Below are 18,467 nucleotides of genomic sequence, written 5' to 3'. Positions count from 1 at the left end.
TCTACATGAACACATTTACATATTATTTTACATGTGCACAATCTTCAGGCTTTCTATCTGTTGCCAAAGTAACAAGGGTAGACACTACCTGTATCTTGGTCTTACTGCACTACTATTGCTAATCCGATTTTTGTAAACAGTACACAGCCAGATAACCCTAATACCTAGAAGGAGTGCATATTCCTGTCTGCAGGGTTTCAATGAGCTTCAGTTTGTTATTGTTGGAGATTTCTACATGGGCACTCACGGTAGCTGAAATGAAAAGTATCATGTTTGCAGACTGCAAAGTCCAGGTAGCAAAAGGCCAATCTAATCCAATTACAAGTTCAGCTTGCCTGCAATTCCCTTTTCAGAAAGAAATAGTTAAAGAATCGTAGAATGTTTGGGTTGTATAAAGGAACAGAGGATACTGAGAACCACACAACACTTCACAGGAGTACTGTCTCAATTATTTTAAGCACCTGAGTTAGCTACCTGACTTAAACAAAAATTTAACCTGTAATAAAACCAGGAGGGGGGATTTTCTTTACCATCTATATTTTACTGGAGTTTTGGGATGCTGTGCAATTTAAAGGACATGAAGTGAAAAAAGACAAAGTAAGACTAAAGCACTTACAGAAAATAAAGACAAAATCTTTAGTTTTATAAACACTACGACCAGTTCATAGGCTCTGCTATGCAAACTGACCTAGGACCCTGTCTTTCAACAAGGTAATCCAAATTAAAAGCCAGTTTTGTTAAGTAAAAGAAATATAAGTAGACACTAATTAATTTTGTACTTCAAAGCTCTCACACTGTTTTTTGAGTATGTAAAGAAAAGCATCATCTTTTGCCTTCACTGAGTATTAAAGAGTTTTAAATACTACTTTTGATGCAGCTGGAGTTGTTAATGCATATTCATCTTTCTATTTTTGTTAGATAAATATTTAGGTTTTCTGGGGAGGGATGAAAAGGTGTACTGAAAATCCTTATTCTCAGCTGATCTGCCTGGCTGTGTACCTCAGAACATCACAGAAGAGTGTCAGTATGTTACAATGTACTGGTGGCCATTATTAATCTTACAACATTTCAGCTCCAAATTTGGCTTAATCAATTTTCTCGTTCTTGATTTTGTTGCATGTTCTCTAGTTTATAAAGAAGGGACACAGTCTGAATGCATACACATGCATATAATTTTAATTTTAATACGTAATTTTAAAAACACCACCATATTTCCAGATTACTAGGGTTCAAGGGTCAATAGGAAGATAAAAAAGACATTTTCTGTAGTCTGTGTCCAAGCAACAACCAAGCATTTCCTAGACATTTTTAATCTGAATAAGTGGGCTGCTTTCTTCAGCAATAGAAACTGAAATTGGTACAGATTAAATATACAATACCAACATACAAAAAAAAAAAAAATCATAGTATTATAGCAGCAATATGGCATACTGAATACAGTAAAATAGATATTGTACATTTAATGGCATTGCAGAGCCATGTAGTTTGCTGTTGGTTTTACTGGTGAACACATACAGCTTCACATTTTTCAGAGCTCAGATTTTCTTCTTTTCATGCTACAGAGAAAAAAATACCAAATCCTTTCAGGAAAAGATAGTAGCCTATGATCAACCAAATGCTGGAGGGACACTACTGCAGTGCTTATAGGTGGTCTAAGCTAGCCTCCCTTAGGATGTATACTTAATACCACCTGCCACATGGTGTATTCCGTTATATTTTATAGGTTAAAAAAAAAAAAAAAAGTTCCTCAGAAATGTGCTTAGAAGATGACCAAAGTAAAAAAAAAACTTCCCAGTGTCCACTGAAAGATGGCTGAAAGATTTTTACTGTGTAGGAAATTATCCCATCCATCCCTTAGCACAAGCAGAGAGTGGGGATACACTAATATTTATAGGGTGGATGAACATCCTGTTCTGTCTGGGCGTAAGCACCAGCTAGAACATGGCATCCATTGGTGATTCCATTTTACTCTATCTTCATTCCTTTAACAATTTTATCCACTTTGAAGATGAAAATTCACTAAGTTTCAAGAGATGACGGAAAGTGAGGAAATAGCATATATTCTCATTCACAGGCAACAACATTTCTTTCTACCTTTTACTGTATTTAAAAGCTAAAAATGGAAAGCATTTGGTAAATGCATTTAGTCTCTGACAGGAACACATATGTGATCTCCTAATTTACAGCTTGCATGTACAGATGTTCACACTTAATAAAAAGATACTTAATTGCATTTTAAAGTTAAACATGTGTTGATAATAGGTATTTCAAACCCAAACAACACAGCAACTGAACTGATAAATGTCTTCATGCCTCACCACGTCTTATGCTCTAACAACATTTTTATAACAGATCAAAAAAACAAAAACCCAGCACTTCAGTTGCATGTACACAAAATAAATGTTATTAAAAAAGGTTTGAATGAAATCTTTCATTAATTTTTCTGCCTATGATCTGTTTCCAAGTTGAAACACTTAGATTGCTACTCAGTTTATGTAGCCAAAAGCAGAACCACAGTTTGTTCACAGACATTGCTTGCCGTCTGCAATTTTTTTTTTATCCCTTTGCAAAACTTTGAACCCCATCCAGCTTTGACACACTGCCTCTTCAGTTAATAACTATCAAGTTTCCCCTTGTCTCCTGTCTACTTTTCTTTGAGGCAATTGCGCACTCAGCACCCCGAGATAATAACACACATCTATAAGATAAAAGCAATGGCATTAATGTAATTGTCTGCCTTTCTCTCTTTAGCCTAATCTTTTTTTCCCTTCAGTTTTGACTGCCTCTGTGACACCTGTTTTTGTCTCCTCTGATCCTACGACAGGTTTTCCGCTGACAAGGTTTTTGCCTGACAGAGATTCTGCCAGACAAGAACATAATAAAATATGAAGAACTGCTTGTCAGAGTTCCTGCCAATGCTCACATGAAATAGGAGGAAAAAAAAAACTGATTTTTTTTTTTTTTTAAAGGGGCCTGTTCTGGTCGCTTTTGTCATGTAGGGAAAACAGCCTCCCTGGCCAACTCCTGCAAGTCAAACAGGTGTTTTCTTTTATTTTTTCTTCCTATATAAAAACAAAAACAATAACAACAACAAAAAATAAAAACAACAACAAAAAAACACCCCACAACAATTCCTCCTAACTTGTTCTTGCAAAATGAAAGTTAGATCTAACTCTGTGTAGTTGCATCTATAATGGAAAAACATTTTAAAAACTCAGAATTGACCCTCAAATAAATAAGGTAGCAGTCTCCTCCTTGTTGATAGCTAATGTGTACTAACATGTTCAAAGGAACAAGCAATAAGGATCTTCATTCTGAGTTCCCAGAAAAACATCTGGGCTACTAGACACTACCTGATAGGTCACACTGCGTAAGTGAAGACACCTGACTATGGGGGCCACGATAAGGAAGATGAGATACAGCCTCTTCTCTTCTGCAGTCCCCTGTCAGAGTGCACATTTCTGCGTGTGTGAAGGAAGACTTCACAACTGATGGTTACCCTGACGCAGATGATTACTGGAGGGTCCCAGCATGCAGCTGCTCTTTTGTGTGTCAATATCATCCGTCGTCCCTGCTAGAGACAGTAACTCTGACCTTCACTGTGCTGGCCATACTCTCCAGACATCACACTGTAATCGCACTCCATGGGTCCAAAACCCCTCCTTACTGTGGGTAAGCAAGGCTGTGACCTTCATTCCCTAACTAAGCTACACCTTAGATGTGTCTTCTGGATGACCCTCACATTCTGGTCTCCAACGCTGCCTCTGACTTCACCTTCTTGTTCATGACTGGAGTTTGGATGAACCCTGACTTGTTCCCTCAACCATATCTCAGGCTTGGATATACTCTACTAGAATTACCTGGCTTTACATACTATGATCAGACTCTGGGCACTGGGTCCACTGGTACAGGCACAATCATTGTTGCAGTTTTCTGGGCTCCCAATTTAGATCCCCTTGCTGGACAGCCCAACTCTTGATGCTCCTTGAAACATAGACTGACAGTGTACTACTATTACCTTGGCTAGCCTTTACATTTGCTCTTTCCTATCTCTTAGTCTTGAAACTCCAATGCTTCCTTCCTATCAGCCATTAACACCTTCATAAGGATCTCTGCTTAATAATGGTGGAATTGGGGCCAATGTGTATTTTAACTGGACTGACACCACCTGGTTGACACACTGTATACAGTGTTGACAGCAACACATTTGGTGCTCTGGATTGGTGGTCTGGAATTGGAGGATTTCCATCTTAATACAAATGCACCCCAACTTACATTGTCTTATTCACAGGCTTATAGAAAAGTATATGTTTGAAGGGATTTATGGAGGTTGCCTGGTATTGAAAGGAAAATCTTAAATTAGCTTATCTAGGGCTCTGACAGCTTGAATGACCTACATGTACAGTGAGAGATATTCCACCACTTCTCCAGGCTGAAGATATTCACATCCTCGGAATACAGGTTCAAACAGCTAGTTCTACCACTGATAACACCAATCTTACCCGTCACCATAGCCCCTCAATGAAATAAGACATTTGTGAGGAACGGCAATAAAATTCAAGTACTGCAATCTTTTCACAAATCTCCTGTTAATACAATTCAGAAAATTTGATTGTAACAATTAGGCCACAATAAGAGAGATCTTTGGAACTCATATTATACATTTCTTATATGACCTTTTCTAAAACCAAGAAAGAAGTGGAATAGTAAAGTAATACTATTGTCCGCTAAATTAATCTGGGGCAAGTTTCCTTATAAAGGTGCTATAGACAAATTTCTTCCTAGGAAGTAAAAGAAAAAAAAGTTTATTTCCACTGAGTTTCACATTTGCACAACAAAAATCTGGGGTAAAGTTACCAATGGAATTACCATTACATAGTAGCATCTGAAAGCAGTATGAATTTTTTATTCTTGCAGTCAGATCCCATTTTAACCTTGTGAAGCTATGTGAAATGGAATAGTAAGGCTTGTTTCACTTAGAACTCTTCCAATTTGTATTCTGCTTAACCTAGTGAACTCTAGTTAATTAAGATGTTCCTATAAACAATTAAGCTTCTTGTAGGATCGTTAAGAAGATATAAAAATTTATGATGTAATAAAGTGTAATAAAATGATATAGTGGTTAGCACATCACTGCAGTTCATATGCAGTAGCATAGGTGTTAAAAGAGGCAAGTATGCAGGTGCCATCACCTAAATATGCTAGAGACTTGTGGATGCATGTCATAGAAACAGTGACACCATTGCTGCCCCAGAAATCTGCTGGTGATTGTACCCTCAGGTCGCACAGGATTTATGCTGCTCATGTGGAAATCAAGTAGCCAGCTCCAGACACTTCTTCCTTCCTATACTGATGCTATGCTACGTAGTGAACATCCCATCATGACACTTAATGGGACAAGATCAAATGTTTCACTGACTGTTTTCCCAAGAAGCTGTCTCTGCTATTTATGGAATCTACAGGATTTCAAGTGCTGACAAAAATCACTCCTCCTTTTGCCTTTGCTCTACTTTGCATATAACAAGTCTATTTTTTTCCTTAGCAGATACCTACTTAGGAACAGAGGACAAGACATCCAAGACATTTCCTAGCATTTTATCCCATGTTATTTGGTTAAAAAAAAAAAAAAAAAGAGAGATGAAGCCTTCCCTGTGAAAAGTCATTTCAGGTAATCACAGGCACTGAATGATAGTATCTTGCTCTTCTGTGATACCCTCAGTCTACACTTCTTTGGGCATTTTAAAGCTAGTCTAGGTAGATAAAAGCTATTAAAGCGGCCTTGTATGTACTTCAGAGACAGGAAAATTGAGGTACTGGTAAGCAAGAGTTGCAAAAAATAAGTCAACAATGGCAATGGATAAAGAAGACTTAAATAATAAAGACTATGTCCTCAGTATATGTAACGAGAAACAGAATTGGAAAGGACAGAGAAAAAATATATCTGTAATGATCAGATATCTGATTTCATTCTCAAAATACCATTCTCTTCTGCAAAGAAGTTATTCTTGCCCCAAACGCTGAGTCTATCTGAATTACTTAGCACATGCATGAAATAAACATTATCCCCCACAAAAGAGAACAAAAGCAGAAATATTGACAATTCTTTTTTAACTATTACAGAGTATTTTTATTTTTATAGTCACTTTTTTTGTAAAGTATACCTGCAGCAAGGTGGCAAGTACACATATGCAGTGCAAAAGGGCAGGATGCCCTCCAGGATGCCCGGGGATTCCCAGCCATAGAATTCAGCCTTTGTACAAAAAGTCTTTCTACAGGTATATGCATTGTGTGTGGACATGCGGACATGGAATACAGCATTGTGGTATTCCAAAAAGGGAGTGAGAAAAGTTACCTTCAAAACAGTTACCAACACAAAGCAATCTGACTGTTGCAGTGTTGGTTGAAAATAAGAGTTCCCAATGTGCATCTGATGGCTTTCATCCCAGTTCCAAAAGACTACAAATATCACTAGTGACTTAAAAAAAATTCATAAAATATAATGGTCACAGTGAGAAAGGATTTCACTTTGGGATGAGAATATGGTAGAGTCTAGCAAGAAAGAACACTGTGCTTCAGAATGGGTCGATTCTGCTTAGGGCTTACCAAATTCTCCGGCAGTCCTTAGTTGACAGCCTAAGGTTTGTCTGGGGCTAACGTCATCAAACAGTGTCCAAGAGATATTAGCATTTTCAAACCCAGGACCACGTACCAGAAGATTCATGGGAGGAAGATCTAATCTCTTCCTGACTGATTAAAGAATCAAGATTTCCTGAGGGTGGCAGGGAAGAAGAGAAAAAAGATTTTAATCTGAATGGACTCTGAAAGAAATCCAAGGAGATGTGTGTCAACATACGTGTTTTAGGGACTGTGGTTTTCTCCCAAGGAAAGCCCTCCTCAGCACCTGAGGATGCTGAATTTGCACAATGAATAAACCCTTAACAATATAGATAAGTAAACATACAATGAATGAAAAAATGGAAAAGAAAACCTTTTTATTTTTTCTTGGAATAACTATTTCCTTTCTGTTACTTATGTCTAATAAATCTTTGAAATAACGCATTTTTTCTTTGATGCCCTAATGCCTGTTTACTTTCCCTTGTTTTTACCTCAGCTTGTCTTGCATTAAGAGTCATCTCAGAGTAACTGAAAGAAAACCCTACACTATATCATTCTTACCAATGTAGCAGATTTTAAAACCAGATTTGTGGATCCCAGTGCCCCCGAGATAATAGAGAGCATCTTCTCTGAGCTTCATTGACCACTTTGGGTATTGCTGCTGAATGGAAGGAAAAATGAAGGCACAAGCTGGAGGAGGGACTCAGAGAAAGTGTTTACCAGTAATGAATTAGGTAAGGTTCTTAGAATAAACTGAGTAATGAAATATACATCTCACTCTTCAGGGTCAGGAGGAAGTTAATACAGATGGGTCAAAAGGATTTTGTCAGTAAAGTACAAGAAAAGCCAGACAAGACTTAAAATAGTTTTGCTTATGAAGCCATGAAAAGCTAGCCTATCTTATTAATTAATTAAGATTAATTTATTTGCCAAAAATGTCTATGTAACACCCCCCCAAAATTGAACCTCTATGTTTTCAGGTCATATTAAAGCATTTTATAGAATTAACTAAGCTGAAAACAAAGCAAAAAGTATGCTTGGTATGCTAAGGCTGTGACTCTTCCTAAAATATTATGGAACAATACAAAAATAACCCATCTATTTTAACCACTACATAATAATAACAGGATTATATTTCCCTTTCACTTTTTAGTGTTGATTCTCTATCCTTTTTCCACTTTTTAAGAAAAGAGTAACATGGCCCTTCTGCCAGCTTCTAGAGACTCTAAGATGTATGACATATTCTGCTTTTGCTTTTTGTTTTGTTTTGTTAGAAGTGACCTTTGACTTTGCAAACCTGGATTTCTTTCACTTAGCAACTTTGAACAGTGACAAACACAGGGACCCTGCTGGTTTTTATTTCAACATAGAGCTCCTCTTCCTTTCTCTCTCATTCCCATGTAGCATACATTTAAAATCTAAACCGCTTTTCCAGTTCTAGTCCTTTCAGCTACTCAGACGCATTTTCTCACATTTCCACAGGATTTCTCTTTCTCTTTTCTTTATTTACTTGCTCCTGCCTTCCTTTCATTTTCTCTCACCTCACCTTTCCATTACATGACAACTTTAGAATGTAGAATTCACCACTCTGCCATTAAGAAAGAAGCAGTTGCGGTCTCATCATACATTTGGGCTTACAACAGCACAGTCTCCATTTTCTGCTGGAGACCATTGTTTTGACTGTTAATCTAATTTACAGCAAGTCAGCACATGCTTTATTCAAATGCTGGTAGCTGGAAAGTTCCTTCACAAGATGAAAGGCGTTGAGACTCTGACCATGAGCATTCACCAGGTGTCAGATTTGTAGATGGAAAACGCTGATGGATTTGCCCTGTGCACTGAAATTTATTAGTCAATGCATATATTTTGAAACATAAAGGAACTTGAAGTTACTCAGAAAAAGGCCTGGTGAAGTCTCTGGCTGGAGATGGGGGCATATGTAGCTTACACTGTGAGGTATACCTCACAGAGGTACTATGGGCCGATAGGCATGGTGCAGAGGGAGAGACAGCAAAGATCAATAGCGAATTAAGAGCCAGATTGGTCAGAGAGAAGAAAGAAGAAGGAAGACAACAAAAACGTTCACAGGATACTTCACTGTCCAGAATAGACTGAATGGTGTGAAATTCAGGTAGTCTGAGAATGCATATTGCAATAAAAACATTGAAAATCATGCTGTTGATGTGATTGAGCTTTGCCAGTGATTAGTCTGCAGGTAAGACAGAGAACGAGATTTTTACATTTTCTGACTCTCTTCGAAACAATACAACACTGATTTTAGACAGTTTAATTATTATATTGTGTACTTTTGAAATCTCTGCAAAGTCCATGATACAGAAACTAAAAGAACTAGAACAAATGTCATAATAGCTTTAGGGCACTATGATGCATTCCACCTCAACATACTTCAGTGGAACAAAACGGTTACAAAGAGTAGACACTATTTCCTATTGATACTGCACTGGGTCTTTTGATCAGCTGTACCAGGTAAAAAGTGTTTTTATTAGCAGTACAGTCACTGTTATTCTGACATCAATGACACACAAAACATAATGTAAAGCTAATGATGTCAACATCTTTAGACTGCAGACTTGCTTAATTTCTTTTATAGTAGACTAAGATATATTTAGAATGGAAAGTGGGTGGCAAGATTTGTTTTTCTCATGGTTTCCAATATAATCTAAGAAAGAAGCTTTTTTGTGCCAAAACTAGTGAAGTGTCTTTACTACATTCATACAGAATAGCATACTACTTGTAAAACAACAAAAATATCGGGAGACAAAAATATTCAAACAATCAAGAAAGTCTTGACAATTTTTTTTAGTCATCTTACTCCTACACTATTTAAAGGCCACAAAATAGCAATTGCTTGTGCTAAAATCAATTGTACTAAAAAAGAATTACTATTAACATTCTAATAAGATTTTAATTTTCACCATGTGGACTATTCCAAGCATATTAACCACTTAAAAAATTGCAGGAAAAAAGCATAAAATCATCTCTTTGCCTGTTTGAGGTCTAGAAAATGGTTTATCCAATTTAAACCATTCAGCTTTTCTTATAGAAAATAAATCTCCATTCAAGCTGACCATATGAAAATGAGACTTCAGCTGGAAAAAAAAAAAAAATTGAACAATCTAGTTATATGAATCCCTTAAAACATCCAGAGATTCACAGTAGAAATAATGTATTCCCTATTATTCACAGCATTTCTTTAGAATGCTGTCATACTCTGCAGTTTTTTGCGTCAGCCTTAAAGACACTGGCAGTAGGATTAACACTATAGCAGAAGGGTGCGTGGTCAAAACTTTGCAAGATGAGCTATTGCCAACAGAATCATTTATCTTGCCACAAAAGAACTCCTCTGATGAATCTGTTCATATATTGACATCCTACACTGGCACCTCCAAACAGGAAAATACTTTACTTGCAGGGAACCTTTCCTTTCAAGAAGTGTGCAGCTCATTTCAGGTGAGTAAAGACAAACATAAGAAAGACATCAGAAATAGGAAAATATATATACAAAAATAACACAGGCCAGCAGCTGCAAGGTGCAATAATACTGCGGGGGCTTTATGCCCCTTCCTGCGCACTCCAAGAATTTCAACATTTCAAATGGCAGCTATTAATATGCATTAATTCAGCACAGATGTGTCAAGTAGAGCGTGAGAAGATTGCAGTTCTAAGCTATTTTTGATCTGTTTGGGTAATTATGATTCTAGGTTATCAGAACTGAATAAGCATGGTACTTCCTGTTGGAAACACCTATTCTTTGATAATTACATTCAGAGAAGCACTACATCATGTGTCAAGTATCTGAGTTGAAATTCATTAATAAAAATCAGAAGGAAACCCTTTAATTAAAGTAGTAGGAAATTCTATTTGCATTCAAGGAACATCTTCCGAAAGCGCAGCGTTAATGGTTTAAAGAAAATCACTTCTGAACAGCAGCCTGATTCAGTAGTTTTAAAACCCAGGTGATACAGTGCACTGAACTGTTCAGATTACTGAATGTTGTCCTCAGTATTGCGGAAAACAGTAGTTAAGATCAAAAACTGAAAGTGGATCCATCACAGTCTCCAGAAAGTAATTGAAATGCCTGTGATTTGAGAAGTATACGAAACATACATGTGACAAGTCTTGCTTTACCACAAAATGTAAATACTCTAGATGACTGTACACAAAGCATTAAGAAAAAATATAGCAGAGCATTCTTTGCGCAATACTGCAGTAAAACAAGCACTTTGCAATAATATATAACTGTATTAAGTCTTGTATTAGAAATGTTAAGTACTCAGTTATGGGAAAGGGTGGTGCATCACTGATTCTTACATTCACCTTCTGACAACCTGGACTTGAAAAGCAGAGCCCTGTGGTTATCTCAGATTACTCTCATACACTAATTTTTAATTCAACAACATAATAGAGGGGTGCTTATTAGAAAAATTTGAGCATCATCTTCTGAGATGTACTGGTTAAAAATAAAAACTGGGATACTTATGTGTGAGAATCCAAGTGCCAGACCCCCTTTTACTCAACAGGAGGACACGCTGGAAAATACCTAGGTAAGCCTTCCCTACACATGGATGAGCAAAGCCTCAGTTGCTGATTCTGCACAAAATCTGAAGCATGCCTGAGCTCCAGAATTTTGTGAGGTTTAGAGGTCCTTCCAATAAATGTGAGCCTGGTTATACTGTGACTAAAGATTTCTTTCCAGTGATTAAGAGGAGTGAAAACAGGCAGTACCCTTGCAGAATTTAGTACATAGCAAATCTGTAACCAACTACCAGATTGGTGGTGTCAGGCTACCATTAGGCAGGCTGTACATACAACAACAAAGTGACACAGAACTGCTTTGTACCCACATTCCTGATTTGTTTTCCAGGTGTGTGAATCTTTTAAAAACTTCTCTGGCATTTGTTGCTGTTGAATTTGCTGAGCATACACATGCACTAATTCAGAAATTTCAGGCAAAATACTCAAAATCATGTACTAAATAAGCAGAGATCAAGTGCATGTGAGCCATACTAGTCTTCCAATCCAGGTTTTATAAAAATAAAATAAAATTTATTAAGTGTAACCCACTGAATATCTGGTAGAAGAGAAGAATGAAGACTGCGCTAGCTTACAGCCTGGACAATAAGAAAAAATCTCAAATTTCTTCTGCAAATATGTTTAATTTTTCTGTGCTGTCTCTTTTTTTTTCTTTTTTGGACTCATCTTGTTTTTTTTTTTTTTTTATTATTGTTTGTTTTGTTTTGCTTTTCAATTAAACCATGTTAGGTGTTCTCCTTACTTTTCTCCTCATTTTGTCTGGCTTTGTTTCTTTCTCTTAAACATATCTTAATTCAGACTGTCAAGAAAACAACACATACACAAAATAGTGGAGTGTAAATAAAAACTAAGACCTGTGGAGTGTGTTTTATTGCCTTTTAGAGGGATTTGAATCTCTCCATTCTTTTGTCATCAATTTAAATATAGGGAAGAGAGGTTCAACACACTGATCAAGTATTTCATTCAGCCAAATTCAATACACTGATTTTACTGATATCCAAGCTCTGAAAGGTTGACATTGGTACATTTGAATTTCCATTGGACTCAGCAACTTACTGGCCAATGCTAATTTTCAATATAAACTCTGCTGTGCAACCAAACTACAAACCCTTCCCTTTCTGCTAAGATCTGCTACAATCAGATAACTTCCTGGAGGTCAGGATACACTTTTCAGCTGTACACAAGCTCAAACTAGGTTTGACTAGGTACCAACTCCAGTGGTATGTATTGCCACAGTAACCTATGGTATTTCCAATCTATCATATTTCCATGCTAGAAATTGATGTGAAAAAAGTACCGACACTTGCAGAAACCCAGAGAGCACACCTTTTCAGAGAAATAGGTATCACTGCTGTCTGTATCACTCCAATACTTAGCATTTACAGGAACAAAGAACAGAATAGGGAAGATCAGCCCAGAACACACGTTTCTTACCATGTGCCACCCAGCCATGTTTACACTGATCACAGGTTCTCAGGTTAATCTTCCCTGGCTGAAAACATTCACACGTGCAATTTACCAGTGTACAGCGGATGGCCTGGAAAAAGAAAAAGAAAACACATATGAATGTTCTCCCCCCTTGTACAAATTTATTGTGAGAGCTAGAAGGGTACTGTACAAAAACTAACAGCTTTCAACCACTCCAAGCATTGCTCATTCTTTTGAGTAAGGATTAGTTTTCTTTCAAAAACATATATCAGTATACCTTAGCAAGGACACACACACAAAAAAGCTTATTCAATAATAACTTATTGTTTTTTCCCATGATGATGAGTAAATTTCTAGTCTTTTAAAGAAAGGATCTTTACTCTAGAAAAAAACCAACCAACCAACCAAACCAAAACAAAACAACAGAAAAAGTGCAATGATGAGGGTTCTGTAGGTGTTCCACAAACTTCCTGATTTGGAATCAATTGTTTCAAGGAAAATGTTACTAGTGATGATTTCCCATAGCAGCATTTCAGCTTAATTAAAACCAAATGTAAATCAAGGAAACAAAAACATATAAAAAGGAAGACTATATATCTCTGTTCTCTCCCCATTATGGCATCCAAAAATTGTTTCCATGTTGGGGATCCCGTAGGGTGCAACTCTGCTACATCATAAAGAGTTTCTATGATTTATACATTTATTTATACATTTAATGTATTCCTAAAATAGGGAAAAGTGATGATACAATAATAGCAACAGACCGTACTCATATCATAACTTTCCTTTTGAAATTTTAGGTTTCTCCTATACCTAAGGCTAACCTTTCATCTCTTAACACTCTGTATGTGTCAAATGTGCCATAGAATCACAGAACAGCAAATCCTCAAGTGTAAAGGACAGACAGGTATCATGAAGTCCAACTCTGGGCTCTATACAGGACCACCCAAAAATCATATGCCTGAGAACACTGTCCAAGCTCTCCATGAACTCTGGCAGCTTGGTGCCATGACAGTGCCCTGACGAGCCTGTTTCACTGCCTGGCCATCCTCTGATTAAGAACCTTTTCCTAACTGCCAACCTGACCCTTCCTCAACACAGTTCCATGCTGCTCCCTCAGGTGCTTTTGCTGTCACCAGAGAGCAGAGCTCAGCCCTGCCCCTCCACTTCCCTCGTGAGGGGCTGTAGCCACATGAGGCCTCCCCTCAGTCTCCTCTGCTCTGACCTGAACACACCAAGGGGCCTCAGCTGCTCCTCATATGTCTTCCCCTCCAGACTCTTCACCATCTTTGTAGTCCTCCTTTGGATGTTTTCTAATGCTTTTATATCGTTCTTATATTGTGGCATTCAAAATATGTGCATTTCCCTCTGTTTCAAAAGATTGAATTCTTTCAAAGCAGAGATGCCAAAGTTCCAGTTCCATGAAGAGATCTGCTTAAATAATACACCTCATTAAGGTCTCCCCTCCCTTTTCAAAATGATTTCAAAAACTACACAGATTTTCTTGAGAGGCTAGCTATGCCCACAGCAAATACAAATGGAATGGAAGTTTTTTAATGTGCAACACACTTACATGTTTTAATAGCATAGATGATGACCTGTGCACTTCAAACTGCTACTAATAAATCTACAGCATGCATTTAGATGTAATTTGCATGGAGATTTCTGAGACAGAGGCTTATTCTGATCATTCACAGATTAATGATCTACAGTAACTACCAGAGCTGCCAGGAAGAGATATCTTATAGATTTAGATGCAATCAATGTTTACTTGGGGGCTAAGGTGGGGGAAGGATGCTTAGATCCTACAGCCACAGTGGTATCGAAGCATTACGAATGCTCGTCTCTTCCAAACAATTAACAGTCCCTATATACATTCCATCTGTACAAAAAAAGGCATTACCTTAACTATACTGATTTAAAGAAAATTACATTCAACGCTAACTCGCTCAAGCTAAACTCCTTGTTACTATTTTAAAAGCTCAGAGTTGTTTTATATGTCTTATCTCTTATTTATCTGTATCGTACAGTCATTTAAAACCATTTATAGTTCACTTATCCACTTAAAGTGTGTATTTCTCTGTTAAATTTCTGACAGAGCTGTGATTTTACATATCCTATATGTTCTTTTACTACCTTTTACTCTCAAAAACCTTGCAGGGCAATGAAAATATCCTGCTCTATTATGTCTGACACTTCAGGGTCTCAGTCCCAATGTCACCTGTCCAATTACTCATTAGCTAGGTTATAAAACACTGTATGTATGTGTGATTAAAAGAATTAGTAATGTGAAATACAAGGGTACCAAAGAAGTGCTGATCTTGCAGGAATAATATATGTGTTTGTGGGTTATGAGGAAAAAATTCTCCTGGAAGGTCCTGTTTCATGCTCAATAGTTTATTGACTCAGTAATATATCAGGTCTCCACTGGTCAGTAATGGTGTTCTTTCTCTAATATGTTCATTAATTAATGAACTCAGTAATTAATTGTACTGCAAAAAGAATGAAGGGCTTACAAAATAGGGTTCTTATTTTACAATAAAAGATTTTATCATATTCAACACCTTTTTTAATCTCTGCACCAACGTGGTTTGTATTTGCAGTATTGGAAGTGATGCTGTCCTATTAATATTCAGTTGTGTGTACAGTGGGAGAAATACACAAACAGCATATGTATACATATACAGATGACATCATGTCATTCAGTAGAGTGGCTTTATTAAGGCTCTTCAGCGTTCCCATTACATTACAACTCTACCTATTTCTTGCCTAGAGGTTAACAGGTTGCCTGTGAAGACTGGATTCAGTTTGAGCCTGAATACAATGTTACAGCCTAAGAGCAAGTCTTATTACACACATTCAAAAACGATCCTTTTATCCATTCTAAATTATGAGAAATTATGAATAAATGAAATTATGAATAATTATAAATTATGAGATGGAGAAAAAAAAAGCTTGCAAGTTCCATGTTTCTTTACCCTGAGTTAAAGACTATGTTGATAACATAAAGTGTTATCAAGGACATTAATAAACTAGTAAGTTTTCTATCTTTTATACATACACTCAAATTAATGGAAATTTTCAAGAAACATGAAAATGTCTGTTCTTCAAGAAACTGAATCTTCAAAAAGAGCTATCTATTTTTGTAAAGTAAGAAGGATAGTCAGGAGAAATTCTGAAGATAAGCATGGATGAATTTTGGGTGCTTTTTACAAGACAAAATAGGTGTTGATGGCAGGTAGTAAACCAGCATCAGTAGTTTCCCATCCCATCACAAAGAACCCCATGCATGCCGGTCAGTGATAAGGATGATCCCACAGACTGAAAAGTGCTCATTTGGGTCTGGAAATACCCAGTCACTTACATGTCTTAGCCAAAACACTCCATAAGCCTTTTACTTACATTCCCTAAACAATAATGAGATGCAATGTCTTCAAAGTGCTGCTGTCAGAGTAAATGGAACCTAAGTGATAGATGCTACTGAAAATCTCAGGTAGAATTTAGTCCTTATTCCAAAGATTCAATTTTCCACTTGACTCAGTTAATCCATATCACTACCCAGGATCATTACTGTTTCCAACATGAAACTAGTGTAACTCAGGGGAAGAGATATAAAATTCCAGGAGAAGCACATGCTCTTACAGACACACAGAGCATTAACACTCACTGAAGTGACAGAACACTTGGTCCTTATAGATCTTCACAAAAGCAATCAACTTAAGCACTGAGCCTTGCAAGGATGTTTATATGAATTACTAACAATATCTTTCTACTTTTTTTTTTTCTTCCAAAAGCATTTAACTTGCAAATGTGTAGCAATGACACCATGACAAGCTCAGGAATGACCCAGAAGAGCAGGGGAAGATTAAGGTAGCACACGTTCACCTAAAATTTAAAACTTTAATGCTGTCCCTCCAGTCTACAGTGGCAGGATTTTAAAGTGGAGAGAGGACAGAAGTACAGTAGCTGGTGTGTTGGTAGGTAGCAGCATAGATCAACGTTAACTGCATTTGGACATCTGTTACTCTTTAATTTGACAGGGGTAGGGTGGGGAGGGCTGTAAAAAGATCCTGGAGCTGGTTAGCAGTGGCTAGACATTGTAGCCATTGTTTGATCCTGTTAGGAAGTAGGTACAAATATGCAAGGGTGTAGCAAAGCAAAAATTTAGCCAGAAAAGTGTTTCTGAAAAAATGCGGCCAGACTTTCCAGAAGCCATCCAGTGTAATCCTACCTTCACAATGTATTGCTAAAGAAGTTTACGTAATGGGGCACTATGTGCGCTACACTGTGTGTTAGGGAGAGAAATTTTTCCTAAGGTTTTCCTCAGAAACTCCTCCAAGAAAGACAGACAGAAAACAGGAGGAGCAGAAAAGAAACCAAAGACCTTGCACAGAAAAGCAACGCGTACTGGCTCCCTATGTGCAGGGGGATAGGTACGCATGCATTCAGATGACAGCTTACACGTTAAAGCCATTCAGCATGCTGTAAAGCATGATTTCCTACAGCTGTTTGAAAGATGCCACTAAGTTCTACCGCACCAATGATCTGCCGATAATGGAGTTCTGAGATATTTTTATACATTCCTTCCATGGAGTTCCTATCATAACATTTCTTGCATTTATACAAAAAATACAGCGTCCATTCAGGGCATTTTATATTAGCAGGGAAGGAAATGGATTGGATTGCAGTAGAATTGTTTTGAATAATTTACACTACTGCTTCCTTAAATCTTAAAGCAACACTATTGCAGTTTAAAAACAAAATATGCAGGCATTAAAATAAATTAATGGCTTTATAACTGACACTGAAACACTCAGAGATATCCTGCTGCCCACTTTGAGATCTTCTTCATGTAGAACGCAATGCAGAAAGAAGGGAACATTGCCTCCCACTAAAGAATGAGGTCTTTTACACCTCTGTGTAAGTTACTATGGGTAATATTGAGAGATGTTATTCCTGACTTCTGTGGGTTTCCCCCAGACCAAGGGTATTCATTTAGCATAGTTTGGGCAATTTAATTATATAGCAAGTAAGTATTATTCACATATTAATAGGAGCAGCCTATAGCACTAATGGAAAAATCAATCTGTCTGGCTGTTTTGCAGAGCTTCCAAGAGATAGGAAGTGGTAAGCTTTTGTGTAAGGGATCCCAGTATGGGAGAAGAAGGAGCACACATAAAGAATACATAACTCTGGAGGAAGAATCATATTAGTTATCATAAATGACGGAGAAAGTTTAAAATGATGCAACATTCTGGAAAGACTTACTTTTGCACCTAACTTTACCCTGATTTTTAGTAGCTGTTCTAAAAAAAATCTCTATTTGTGACAAGGTTCCTACAATACTGTGAGGCTGAACAGTATCTTAATGAAGTCTCATTTACATTCTTCTATGAGGTGAATGGCATAACAGACCCTTCCCCTTAATGTCCTTGCCTTATCTTTCTCAGGTACAAAAATTATTTAAGAAGTGTCTCATATCAATCTATGATACAAAGGGATTGCTGTGTACCTGAATGCCTAACAGTATTGACTCTACTTACTTTGTCTGCATGGAAGTTCCATCTACCTGCTTAAAGCATCTGCCATTCATTTATCTTACGGAGTCCACATAAACAAATTAACTGGTCCAAATACAGATCATAAGAGCTGATCTAGTTCCATGTTTGTGAAATCCTTGTAATGAGAGCAACCCAGTAAACTGATGTGAAAGTGCAATTCCTTACTGTTTCATTAAAATTAGTGAGATTCTGTATGAGTGTGTGCACAAATGTATTAGTTAATAAGAATGCCAGGGTTTTAAAACACAAACATATACACATAAATATATTAAAAGTTTACAGTTTGTGTAGGGTTAAGTATTTGGTAAG

At 37.1% G+C, this 18,467-nt stretch overlaps 1 protein-coding gene across 1 annotated transcript in view; it reads right to left on the bottom strand.

The window, feature by feature from the left end:
- The window catches only part of BNC2 (basonuclin zinc finger protein 2), a gene marked incomplete at both ends in the record, with an annotated part of 333,419 nt that overhangs the window by 98,213 nt on the left and 216,739 nt on the right, over positions 1–18,467 (bottom strand). Inside the window, one exon of the mRNA XM_079548483.1 lies at positions 12,604–12,706. Coding sequence (XP_079404609.1) covers positions 12,604–12,706 — 103 coding nt within the window. The remainder of the gene's footprint in view (positions 1–12,603; positions 12,707–18,467) is intronic.

Source organism: Tetrao urogallus (assembly GCF_951394365.1).
Source record: "Tetrao urogallus genome assembly, chromosome: Z".
Taxonomy (NCBI): domain Eukaryota; kingdom Metazoa; phylum Chordata; class Aves; order Galliformes; family Phasianidae; genus Tetrao; species Tetrao urogallus.
Note: the sequence above shows the minus strand (reverse complement) of the source record. Positions and strands in the feature narration are given on the sequence as shown.